The sequence below is a fragment of the Rattus norvegicus genome, chromosome 9, assembly GCF_036323735.1.
Source record: "Rattus norvegicus strain BN/NHsdMcwi chromosome 9, GRCr8, whole genome shotgun sequence".
Classification (NCBI taxonomy): Eukaryota; Metazoa; Chordata; class Mammalia; order Rodentia; family Muridae; genus Rattus; species Rattus norvegicus.
In genome coordinates, this window is record NC_086027.1 from 25,673,162 (window position 1) to 25,686,867 (window position 13,706).

The 13,706-nt window shown below is 41.5% G+C and overlaps 1 protein-coding gene across 4 annotated transcripts in view; it reads left to right on the forward strand.

Annotated features, from left to right (window-relative positions):
- Nucleotides 1–6,807, forward strand: part of Cd2ap (CD2-associated protein) — a 99,898-nt gene extending 93,091 nt beyond the window's left edge. For 3 of the 4 annotated variants that reach the window (XM_039083538.2, XM_039083539.2, XM_039083540.2), the window contains 2 exons: nucleotides 945–1,008; nucleotides 3,204–6,802. In XM_039083538.2, the coding sequence (XP_038939466.1) occupies nucleotides 945–1,008; nucleotides 3,204–3,245 (106 nt within the window). In that variant the 3' untranslated portion in view covers nucleotides 3,246–6,802. Of the gene's footprint in view, nucleotides 1–944; nucleotides 1,009–3,203 lie in introns of all 4 variants that reach the window. The other variant, NM_181475.3, reaches the window with a different exon arrangement.
- Nucleotides 6,808–13,706: the final 6,899 nt, after the last annotated feature.

A 13,706-nucleotide genomic window follows, 5' to 3' on the forward strand; every position in this document is an offset into this window, starting at 1 on the left:
TGAGATCTCACTGGCCAACAACTGCAAAAGAGAACCAGTTTCTAGGACTGAGCTTTTGTTGTTAGCCTATGCTGTCTATTATCGTCATTGTCCTATTATAGGTTAAATCTATTTTAACTCTCTTACTTAATTTATTTTTTATTTTATGTAAGTATTTTTCCAGTGTTTATGTGCCCTGTGTGCATGGCTATACTCTGAGAGGCCAGAAGAGGGCATCAGGTCTCCTAGAACTAGAGTTACAGGCATTTGGGAGCTTCCATGTGGCTGCTGGACGTGAACTTCTCTAAATGCAGCAAGGATTCTTTTTTTTTTTTGGTTCTTTTTTTTCGGAGCTGGGGACCGAACCCAGGGCCTTGCGCTTCCTAGGTAAGCGCTCTACCACTGAGCTAAATCCCCAGCCCTGCAGCAAGGATTCTTAACCAGCAGGCATTTCTCCATCTCTCCTCCCCATTGGAGCGCGCGCGCGCACACACACACACACACACACACACACACACACACACACACACACACACACACACACACACACACACAGTCTGACTCTTCTGAGCGGTCTTTAGTGTTCTATAAGGAGGGATGAAATAGTACCAGCGACGTTTATTCTCAGTGCCGTGTGTACTGTGGCGTGTGTTTATATAATGCCTACAAAGGCTAGAGGAGGATGTAATGTTTTGCTGGAACTGAAGTTGTGTGACACCCCTTGTCAGTGCCACAGGCCAAGCTCAGGTCCTCTGGAAGAGCAGGAAGTGCTGTTTTTGTTTCTTCAAATCTTCTACTGAAGTACTCAAACTAGAAAATTTTGAAACTTTTCTAAATTAACAAGATTACTGTTCCTAAGAAGTTTGCCTTTGTGTGCTGTGTGTATGTGTAAGTTAAAGCTTCAGTTAACATGAGTGAAATACGCTGTTTAATGGTAAAACTGAAAGGTAATACTTTGTCTTTAGGAAAGAACTGGAAAAGCTACGCAGAGAACTAGAAGAAGAGAAGGCCATGCGAAGTAACCTAGAGGTAATGAATGCATCTCCAGCTTTATAAACTGTGAGGCTTTGCTTTCCCATCTTTCCGCTCTGTGGTTGGCTCTGCTACAAGCTATGCTCTCCTACCTCAGATGAACACTGCGCCATTTCATGGAGCAGTTTCCTGTTTCTTGTTGACTCTCTGTATTCATGCAATTGCTGACTCTGTGGATTCATGCAGTTTAAAAGGAATTTTTTCTTTGTTTTGAGAGTCACATGGGGCCTTGTGCTTGCTAGGGAAGCAGTCGGACCTGGAGCTGTAGTTCAGCTCTGTGATTGGTCTGAGTCTTTACTCTGGACTCTGTGTGAAATACCAGGTATGTAAGGGGTCTGAGTGAATAAATACTGTTGTCCCTTGATCTTCAATTCTTTGAGCTTTTTGTTTCTTTTTCTTTTTTACCTTAAGGGGCAAGCAGGCTTTTGCCTTCCTGGGTCCTGGTCATTTGGCCTGGACTGGAGGGAGAGAAGCTTAGTCAGGTGCAGGTGGGTGCAGGCAGGATCTTATTTGGAAGTGAGTGCACTGGCAAAAAACACACTCCTTGGACTAGCTTCAGAGACCTTGGGAAACGAAGGCTATTTAAAGCTTGGGGGCAAAGGGGTAGGGGCTACCACAGTGAGTGTACTTCATTGGCCACGGCCATGGTGCTCAGGATGCCTCATTTGCTTGAGCAGTACCTGGACATGACCTTATAAGGGGAAGTGAAAGTTTAACCAGGCTGTAGGAGACCTTCTCTGGCTAGGCATAGGTGCTTGGCCCAGGGCTGCTTCCACCAGGACATGCAGGCCCAGGGCGAAATATTGGGAGGGAGGGTGATTCTACTCCTACTGATCTCAGGATGAGATTTCTGGGCTTGGACATCCCTCGACCCTACTCTTGCTTCAGGTCTGCTCCTCTCAGTCCCATGGCTCCCTGTCCTCACAGTTTGTAGCACTCACTTTCTTTTGTCACTGGAGAGGTTATATTCACTTTGTTTTTAGGGGGAGTGCTGGAATTGAGACATAGTTTCTTTAACTTTTCTTGTTTTTCTCTTCAACTGTGTTCTTTTCAGGGCCTTCTCCTCCTGTCAGTACCACCGCCCTTCTTCTACTGGGTTTCCTTACTTACCGTTGTTGTCAGAGAATCAGAAAGTGTGGTTTCTCAACTGCCTGACTGACAAGGGGTGCTTCTAAGCTACTTATCAAGTGGGCTTAGATATTGCTGGAAAGGGCAAGGAGCTGTGAGGAACATTGGTTCTACTACAGAGGTCAAAGAGGCTTTAGAATGGCGTGGCAGTGGGACCCAGCTAATCATGATTTTCAGTCTTTGCTGCGTAAACCTCTGAGAGTCCTTATCTGCATGGTTTTATGTGATTGGCACATGTTGGCTTGAAGGTGCTTTGTCACTTGACACCACTCTGCTGATATCTGACAGGGCTCCTTTTGGCACCTTTGCAAACACTCAGCCCCCCACCCCCACCCCACCCACCTCCATCCCCAGCTTGATCTGCTGTGCTTGTTTTCACCTTTTATTTGGGGTTCATTGGCTACAGAAGTAGTTCTCATTGTACCTCCTAAAATGGTTTGGTTTTTCTGTCTTGGATCTTTACCATAAAGTCAGTCTTTTTTCTGTTTGATTTCTTGAGACAGGGTCTTAACTATGTGGGAAAGCTGAGCCTTCAACCCACTGCAGTCTTCCTGCATCTGCCACCTGAGTCAGACTGGGGTTGCAAGGATGTGCCTCAGACACATGCATTTTAGACTCTGCTCACTCATGGCGGGGCTTGGCTCCTTCTTCAGCGTCTCGACCATGTCATAGTTCCCACTCCCACCTCATAAAAGGTTTTCTTGGCTCTGCATTCTTTCTAAGTTTCTCTTTACTTTTTGAGAAATTTTCTTTTCATTTTGTTTGCATTTGTGGGATGTATGCCTTGATTTTCTTTCCATATTTATTTCAAATGCTTTTGTCACTTAGCCATATTCTAGTTGAGATAAACATTTCTTTTTCTTATTCCTTTCTATTTAGGAGCTTGCCTGGTATTTTCTATTGACATTCTTATTCAACAGTATTAGGTCCGCACTCTAAGGAATTAGAGTTTGATATTGGGATCCAAGTTCCACGGCTAGAAAGTGTGGTCATGTGGTACAGATAGGCAAACGTCAACCTTATTAAAGGTATGTTATGTTGTCCAATTTATGTTTTGTTTTTAGGTGGAAATAGCAAAGCTCAAGAAAGCTGTTCTGTTGTCTTGAAGTGGTGTGGACCCAGTGGACCCTAATTCTCTATGAACTTAACTGACTTGTTAAAAACAACAGACGTTGTGTTGTGGTGAAGAAATAAGAGAACATGAACTGTGATATCTACCAAAAAGTTGGGGTGACAGTTTTTTTTTATATATATTTTGTTTTGCCAATATGAAAAAAAGAAGAGGCCTTATTTCTTACTGTGCTGGGATTGCAAACATTTCTACTGTTTGCTTGAAAATACTACTGAATCTGTATAAAAAGGAAAGAAAGTTCATAATAGTTTTTTTATTGAAACTTGTATTATTTTTAAAGAGTTCTATACTATAAATATCGTAATATCTTTGCAAATAAGCTGTAAGATAAACTATTTGAGAAGGACGGGTTAGCTTTATAGTAGAGTCACTGCTTTTCCTGTAATGCATAGGGCATGAACTCATATACATACACCACACACACACACGTACATACATACATACACACACACACATAAACACACATTCTACACACACACACACACACACACACACACACACACACACACACACACAGCTTCTTACCCAGGGTTACACTGTTGTGCCTGTTTGTCTGCAGTGCTGTTTGTACATTGGGTGATAAAATAGGAGCTCCTAGTTACCAGTTTCCTCACCCATGCATATTTAATCGTTAATGAAATAATAACAATAAATCCAACTTCTAGAGTGTTCTGTAATGATCACACTATAGGATTCATTAAAGGAAGCTAGTTACAAACTGTACTGGATTAAGCTTGAGAAAATAAGAGCTTTGTTCTAAATTCATGTGGCCTAAGAAATCTAAAACTGTCATGCTAATTCTTATTTGTGCCTAGACACTGCAGCACATGTGGAATATGTACACATCAGCCATATTGTTGTATTCTTATGCTCATTCTACAGTCGTAAATATTACTCATTTCATTGTCTCGTATTCAATTCATTGTATCCTTCCTTTAATTTTCACTAATGAAAACCTTAGGAAGCAGCCTCTAAACCCATATATTTTCAAAATTCCAGAATGAGGTTCTATATTGGAAAGCTATTATGTAAACACTCAGGTTTTAGAGACATAATTTATCTAATAGAACAAACTAATTCCTAGAGATATTTTGGACTTTTACTTAGGTAAAGTGAAGAAGAGTGTTAGTATTTCACAAGTGGTGATATACGTTATGTAAATCAGATATAACTGACCGTACTGAAGACATTCCCTGTGGATACTTAGCCATTTCTTTAGCATCCCAATCGACAGTGAGTGTCTGAGGCTGGCTCGACCACATCAGAGTGTGTGGCTACACACCAGGCGCACATGCAAATGTATCTGTAGGGCAACATGTCCCAAACCACAAAGGTTAATTTTAAAAAGTGAAACGTTTTTATTTGTTTAAAAAACGTCAGGCTTTAAGCTTTACTTTAGTAAATGAATGTCAGGTGTTAAGTTATCATGATTCATTAAAAAAAAAAACAAAACTTTTTCTTTACATTTTAATCTTAAAATAGAACAATGTTTTTAAGTCAGATTACTTGTGTGTTTCAAGTAAAATAGAACTGGAGTAGAAAGCAATAGACTTGCCAGCACAGAGTCACGGCCGAGTAGGTTCTGGGGGGAGAGGTAACTGTAAATAGAGTGCGCAGTTCAGGGTCTAGACACAGGGCCTCAACCCGGGCTGGACTCCACCTTGTGACGTAGTATAGCAAAACTGCTCTGAAGCTTCCGGTTTCCCTGCCTCTGCCTCCCAGGTGCTAGGATGACAGGCATGCCCAGCGTGTCCAGCCTTTTTAACCATTTCAAGTCTGAGCTCATCTAATGAGAGGTTGTTGATGAACAGAATTGCTCCCTTTTATTTTCAGTGATTAGTCAAATGAAGTATTTGTTTCTTATTAATGTAATAACAGTCCTCAGATGGCAGTGACCTCACCCTAAAAACCATCTCTTACTTTCCCCACGTCCTAGAAATTATGTCCTACTTTCCCCATTGGCAGGCTTGTCTCCACCCACACTGCAGGGAAGGAAAGCACTAACAGTTCAGACTGCGTTCTATTCCCAGTGAGCGTTATTTTAATAAAAAAGTAACATACACATTCAACAGTAGGTGAGTGATTTTCTGGACCAATATGTAGCTCATAGATATTAGTTAGAATGTAACAAATTGGGAAAATAATTCTAATAGAAAAGATAACAGAAAAATGAGTTTATGTGATATAAACACGAATAAGAAAAATAGAAGCACAACCCCTTATTGGATACTCAATTTTCATTTGCAGTTTGGTTCCTTTCTGACCTACTGTGATTCACTGACCTGATTGGTGATGTTGGTCCCAGCAACACATATATTTTACTACTTGTACTTATATTTTAGCATATATACTTTAATGCTGTTGAAAGGTTTACTTGAGACATGTGTAGTGAAGACAATGTGTGTAACTTGGAGATGGAGAGAGGGAAGTCATGAGTTTGAGGCTGGCCTGTGCTGCATGGGGGCCCTGTGTCCACAAGAAAGGAAACAATGTTCCTTGGGTGGTGGTGGGTATTTTCAGCAGTCCACACAAGCAGAATAGCAGTGAGTACATGCTTTAGCCTTCTCAAGCAGAATAGAGAATACCGCCTGTTTTCCATGTGTCTATTTTCTGCCCTTTACAAAACAGTAAAAAGCAAACAAACAAAAACAAACAACAACAACAACAGCAACAACAAAAACCAAGCAAGCTTGGACTTATTTAAAGGGGAAAAGAATTCCTTTAAAATAGTAATTTGCCAGTATTTGCCCTTAGTATGAGAACTTTTACTATTTCTAAAGTTAAAGTCAGAAAATGACAATAACAACAACTTAGAGGTGAATCCCCCTTCCCCAATATGAGTATAAATGAATCTGTCATTGCCAAATTACTAGTGAATGTACAGTTCAGATTTGCTGGTCTTTGAAACACAGTACCACTAAGTGTCTAGTGATTTCAATGTTATTTTGCTGTGTTTGTGACCACTAAGCTTGCTCTTTCTATAAAGGTATTACCTCTATCCAACTGTCCAGGACTTCACAGAAAATCAGAGGATGCAAGAAGAGGATGGGTTGGTCTGACAGAGGACTCCTTACACTCCTTACTGTGATCACAGACAAGAAATCCATTCTAAGTGCTCTGTAGATTTTTTTGATGAATGTTTTATGCTTGCATTTAAACTTGAAATGTATGAGCGGAATGAGACAATCTTTGCAATCAGAATTGAGAAGTGTTACAATTGAATGGCCTTGTGCTGTAGCAATAAATGACCAAGTGCAATGACCTTAATAAAATCATCTTTCAAAAGTTGCTGCTATTAATATTTCTAGTTAACAAGATTCTGCCCTTGTTTAGCCTGCCTTGCCTTCTGTTTGTTAACTGATGTGATACAGTTGATGTTTTGACAATCTAACATTCCAAAGTCCACATCTATATCTTAGAATCTTAGAATACTGTCTTCATTTTTTACAGGTGCTGTTAAAAAAGGAAATGACAGAAAATATGCTTTTCCCTCAAAAAGAAAAATTAATAATAAAAAAGAACTGTGCTGCCGCTCGTGTTGGTCTTCCCTGGTTATTGCTTATCTTAACTCTCCTGCTAGACGTGATTGAACATCATGGCCAAGGCTTTCCTAGATGAAAGCCTTTGGCTCATGCAGTCAGAGAGCAGAGTCCATGATGGCAAGGCAAAAAAGCAGGACCCAGAAAGAACTGAACTCACGCTCTGATGATCAGCAGTGGGCGGAGAGAGGCACACCACAGTGACACACCCCTTCCAGCAGGGCCACACCTCAGCGGGTATCAGTCTTTGGGGCTGGGGCTAGTCTTACTCAAACCACTGTGTCCTTCATCATGTCCTATATTTTTAAGGAAGATGATAGTTCTCATTAATTACTGTATTTAAGTTTTCAAAAACAGAAAAGAAAAAGAAATGCCGAAGTTAAAGCCTTGAGGTTCTGGCTGGGTGGATTTTACTGAACCATTTTGAGTAGCTGTTTCATTTGGAACCACTTAGATAGTTCCTACCTCGAGGGATGGGGGAAGAACTTGAGGTTCTGTGAAGTAAGTGCCTTCTAGATTGCTTTGGCGCATAGTTGGACTGAAATAAAAATGGAGGTTGCCGTCCTATTTTTTCAGAAACATTTTAAAGTATTGGTATGATGCAGACAAGTTAAGATTGAGAGACGTCTTCCTCTGGTTTTGAACACAGCATTTCTTTCTTTGGGGGAGCTACTCCATTTGTGGAATTTGGTTGAAGACAAGTGCCCTTTCAGAGAATACTCAGATCAACTTCAGTTGGTCAGAGACTGGGTTCATACAGAGTAGAAGCAAGAGGTGTCAGCGGGAGAGCTTTTCAGACATACTTTTCTGTCTTCTGAGAGAAGCTGGTTTGAAAGAACAAAGTGTAACAGAGCATGGAGTTGTGAGGAGGGGCCAAGCATTTACACAGGTTTGCTCTCTTAACAGCAGAAATCTGCAACAAGGCCCACATAACCCTTATTGAATATGGCCCATGAACGTTGTCTTAAATGTCTGTCTAGAAGACAGAGCATACAGAGATAGGAAATTAGTGTGCCACATCTTTTAAATTAGAAACCAGCAGCAGGAGTTTAAAAATTTCAAGTTCTTTTTTTGTTGTTCTGCTTTTGGACTGAGTATCGAAATCAAGGCTTCATGTGTGTTTACACACACACACACACACACACACACACACACACACACACACACACGCATGTATGGTACAGCCACTGGTACATGTGAAAAAAATATATATATATCTCCATATCTTCAAAATTTTTAAAGAAAAAAGCTTTTTTAGGCGAGTGTCTGAGTATGTATGCATTGTATAGCTTTTCAAAGAAGCCAGAAGAGGGCATTAGAGCCCACTGAAGTGACCTTATTGGCCATTGGGATTTGGCTCCTGAACCCAAAGGAACTTGGGTCCTTTCTAAGAGCTGTAAACACTTGACTGCAGAGCCATCTCTCTGGCTTCGATCCCAGACCTTTGAGTTAATCTCCCGCAGGCTTTGAGTTTGAAGCCTTCCATCTTCTCCAAGCAATTGTCAGCCAGCTTGCTTGGCTGCGGTTGCTTTTCTTTGGTCTGCATAAATACTGGACAAAATTTAGCTATATAACCTACTGTCTAACTCAGCTTTGCAGCTGGCTTTTGTCTGAAGACAGAAACACTAGATTCAGTTCTAGGAAAAATAACTGTTTAACTTAAGTGGATCTTTTAGGTACTCTGACCTTCTGTTCCAGAGTCAATAGATACTGGCTACTCCCCTAATCTTTACTTTTATCATTACTATCTTATTATTTTTATCTTACCACCAGCACTATGAATCTATTTGGTTAATGTACAGAAAATAAGTTTACAAATTGGTAGCAGCATTTTTTGATGTAGCTAGTAATTTTAATTTGGGGAGAAAGTATACAAAGGAGTGGTCTCATTTTGGCAGTGTGTGGCTTTTGTGTGAGTGCACACATTTGTGGGGGGAGCAGTGTGCACACATGTGCATATGTATATATATGTGGGTGTGTGTCAGTGTGTATATGTATATTAGAGCAAGTGCATCTGCGTCAAGCCCTTCCAGAGCCATTTTTTGTTTTTGAGGGTCTTACTGAGCCTAGAGCTCACAGATTTGCTGGTCAGGAAACCCTGCAGATCCTGTGTCCCATTCTGCTCTTTACATGGGTGCCGGGCATCTGGACTTGCATCCACATGTGTGTATGATAAGCACTTACCTCCCTCAGCCATTGCCCTCTTTCTTTGTCACCCAGTTTTGAAAATCATCATCATCATCATCATCATCACCATCACCATCACCATCAATTTGTCCTTATTCATTCCCCTTGTCTGTTCTCTCCAGAACCACTCCCCTCTGGCTGGTTCTCTTCCTTCAAATAGTTCTCCTTTGTGTCTCTTTATCACACACACTCCATTACACTACTTCCAAGACTCCTTTTCTCTCAGCCCCGTTCTAGTTGCATAGCCTACAAACATAGGCAAGACAAACACACAGATGCACACAACTTTAAAATCTAAACTCTGCATGTGAGGTAAAAGGTCTTTCTCGGTCAGACTGCTCTGGCTTAGCATAACACTTTCCAGTTTTTCCTGCAGCTGTCACCATCTCCCTATATTTGCATAATTTGCCTTGGGTATGTGACTGTTAGTGTTTATGAGGTTGGGGGCCCCAACACCACACATTCTCTCCATCGTGACTTCTTGGTGAGTTGTTCATTTTATTGGTAAGTTCATCTCCTGATTTTGTTTGAAGTCTACATTGCTGTACATTAGAGCAGCTACCCCAGCTTATATCAAGCTTGTGTTCACGAGACGGATTGCCCTCCAGCCTGTTGGAATCTTTACCAGTCAGGTGTGCTTCTGGAAGACAACAGACAGTTGGGCTTAGTTTTTCACCCAGTCAGCCAGTCTCTCATTGATGAGTTGAAGACATGTTAAGTTTACTATTGAAATATGTTTACTATGTTTCAAACTTCCGTTGGCCATTTTTTTTTTTCTGGCTGTTTGAACTATTGTCTGATTTTTTCTTTCATTAATTTTAGAGTTTTCTTGGCTCTACTGTGTTGGGTATAATGAATTACTTCCTTACACTACTCTATCTGTGACTCAAATGTACTAGTTCTTGTGATCTTAATGATCGAGACTGTCCTCTGAATGTGACATTTCTTTAAACCTCCTGCGACTCCATAGACATGTAATCTGTACACATGGTCAAATGTCCTCATTTTGCCCCCAGCTTTAAGACAGCTTTGCTGGTTGGCGATTCTCTTGGTTGCCAGTTAGCGTTTGCAGACCTCGGAGTGTCATCTGCTTTCCTGATGATTAGGATGCTGACAGTAGATCTCACATTTTTCTGATGCTTTCTGCCACTGTAGGGGAGTTGGTGTTTTCCTTGTAAGCTTTTAATATTGTTTGTACAGTTTTTCCATTAATTAATTTATTCACGCTATATCCACTTCACAGCCTGTCCACCCTCACACAGTCCCTCCCCTCACCCCACCCCTTTTCCTCTTAGAGGGTATAGGTGCCCCCTGAGTATCCCCGACTCTGGCACATCAAGTTTCTGCAGGGTTAGGCACATCCTCTCCCACAGGCAGCCCAGCCAGGGAACAGATTCCACAGACAGGCAAAGCTTGAGGGACAGCCCCTGCTCCAGTTGTTGGGGGTTCCGCATGAAGACTGGGCTGCACATCTGCTGCAGGTGTAGGTATGTGTCTGGGTGGTCTAGACCATATATACTCTTTGGTTGGTGCTTCAGTCTTGAGAGCCCACAAGGGTCCAGGTTAGTTGACTCTTGGTCTTCCTGTGGAGTTCCTATTCCCTTCAGGGCCTTCAATTCTTCCCCAAACTCCTCCATAAGAGTCCTCCAGCTCCATCCACTGTTTGGCTGTGGTCTCTGCATCTGTTTCAGTCAGCTGTTGGATGATGCCTCAGAGGACAGTTATGGTAGACTCCTGTCTGCAAGCATAACAGTATTATTAATAGTTTATACACTTATTATTGGTATCTTTTGTAATATTTCATGGAGAAGTTCTTTGTATATTTCTATTTGGGGTTTTAACTACTCAAGTTTGAATGTCTATTTCTCTGGATTTGATATTCATCCTACTTAGTCTTGGTCTCTGCTTGGACATTGTAGTCATGCTTGCTTAACATGGTAGGTTTTTTGTTTGTTTGTTTGTTTGGTTGGTTTGGTTTTCTAAGACAGGGTTTCTCTGTGTAGCCCTGACTGTCCTGGATCTTGCTCTGTAAACCAGGCTAGCCTCAAACTCAGAGATCTGTAGTCTAGTGTTGCTAACTTTCCTTTCCAGGGCCTGGATTGAATAATGTGCTTTTCTGTGTCCTTTTCACTTATTGCTCAGTTTCACCAAGGGCCTTTTAAAAACTTTGTCTGGCATTGTTACCTGTTTCAGTCTCTGAGTTTAGTAGTTGAGTTGGGATCTTTGGAGTCTTGCAACCTTGTTTTTCCCTTGTACAATGTATTGTTCCAGTGCAATTTATACTTCCGTTAGCTTGGATCTTTCTCCCAGTTTTAAATCTATTAATTGAGATACAAATACTTTGAACTTAAGTACAATTAACTAATTGTACATTTATCTAATTTAGTTCCAACACTCTTGAAAAAAATCTTGTGCTTATGTTTTGTGTTTAGTTAACTGATTACACTTTTCACTCCTTTTATCTTCTTTTTTGGAGCTGGGGACCGAACCCAGGGTCTTGTGCTTCCTAGGCAAGCGCTCTACCACTGAGCTAAATCCCCAACCCCATTATCTTCTCCTTTTATCTTTCTTTCAACCTTGCTTCTCCTATTTTCCCATCCCAGTCTCTTGCCTTCATCACATTCATTTTCTCTTTCGACATTTATCCAGAATATATTTGTAAAGATTTGTTTTATTATTTTATGTGTATGGGTGTTGGTATGCGTGTGTGTGTGTGTGTGTGTGTGTGTGTGTGTGTGTGTGTGTGTGTGCATGAGCACTGTGTTCTGTGCCTGTGGAGTCCAGAAGAGAGCACCAGATCCTTGGAACTGGAATTACAGATGGTAATGAGCTCTTGTGTGGCTGCTGCGGGAAACTAAACCAGCCAATGCTCTTAGCCACTGAGCCATCTCTCCACCCCACCCTACAATAATTTTTTTTAACTTTGGAGCACACTCAGTAGTGCTTCCTGTTAGGTCTGAGGCTGCCCATATATCCAGCTTGAGCTTATTTCTGGAAGTTTGGGCAGCCTGAGACGTAACATTACAGCCTTTTGTTGATGATAAGGGGCATCATGTCTCTCTTCTGCGATTGTTGCTGTGTTGGGGAGGATCATTGTGATGGTCCAGGAAGGCTTCAGTGTTAGTCATGTTATGGTTCAGCCTGTCTAGATATCCAGGAATGAGCTCAAACTGGATATATGAATATCCTGAAACCTAACAGTTCTATGTTTCCAATTCTGTGTTCACTGGATACATGAATGTGTTATTCTAAGAGGCTTTACATATCCTGTATGAATTGATGTTGTTATACTATAAACTGTTTGATTTTCCACTGTGTGGAAATCAAAGCTTCAAAGACAGGATGCTTTTTTTGTGTGTATGTGTTTGTGTGCACTCGAAAAAGATGACCAAATACACAGATGATACAGTAGAAGATCTCCAAAAGTGAGATAAGCCAGTTGATAAGACTCTTCAGCCATTCAGCAACATCTCTGATGACTTGTTCGACTTGTCTGAGTTGGTGTAACCAACAAGCTATTTCAACTTTCACATGGCTGGGGACAAGATGTATCTGAAGTGCCACAGGTATGGCCATGTTCAGTTCTCTCATGGTGCATTTTGGCCTGCTTCTATACTTACTTGCTTGTACGAGAAAGAAAAGGTAGTTTCCAGCAGAAACATGACCAGCTCTTCAAGGACAGGATGCTTAATAAGAAATCCCTCAAATACAATGAAGAAGGTTTGAGGAGATGGCTCAGTGATAAAGTGCCGTCTGGGCAAATGTGAGGACCTGGGTTTGGAGCTGTGCACACCTGTGATCCAGCACTAGAGAGGCTGAGGGGATCCCTGGCCTTGGCAAGATGCAGAGGGTTGGGGAGGGGAGGGAGGGAGGAAGGGAGGAAGGGAGAGAGGGAGAGGAGACTGGGCAGCATGGCTTTCTGAAACCTCAAAGTCTACCCCTAGTGACACATCTTTTCAAAGAAGGCCATAGCTGTCAGTCCTACCCAAAACAGTTCTATCCACTAGGGATAGAATCCACATGCACACAAAATAATGCTTTTTGACCTTGCTCCTTAATTTAAAACTATTGGTTGAATAAAGATGCCAGCAGCTTATAGCTAGGCAGAAGAGAGGTAGCTGGGGTTTTGATTCCCATCCACCAAGCAATCAAATATATGATCCTATGGGGGACCCATCATTCAGACAACCAGAGGATGAATGTGTATGCAGCCTGCTGAAACCCCTTTTGTTTCTATCTAGTTTCGGGGCTGACCACTCACTCAGCATAAACAACAAATAAGGGAGCTCATCGCTGGGAGAGATTAATTCTCCTCCCAGCAGCTGTAGTTCTTTGTCTAGGGGAAAAATTCTAGAGAAAATTCCCCCTCCCACATTAACATGCCTATTGATATCACCATTGTTTCTGTCTTGTTTTTGCAGCCGTTTCTAGGAGAGGCTGTTTCACTACAAACTTCCACAGACTTCCTAGTGTTCTGACTCTTACGGTCTTTCCAAGCCCTCTTCCACAGTGTTCTCTGATCCATAGAGACAGGATCTGGGATGTAGATGTTGTTCTGTTGGGGCTGGGCTCCTGTGAACTATTCGTCTCTGTATTGTATCCAGCTGTGGGTTTCTGCTGTGCTCTATTACTATAAAGAGGCTTCTTTGAGGAGGGATGGTAGCTACTCTTACCTGTGGGTAGAAAAATAAGATTTAGAATATTATGGT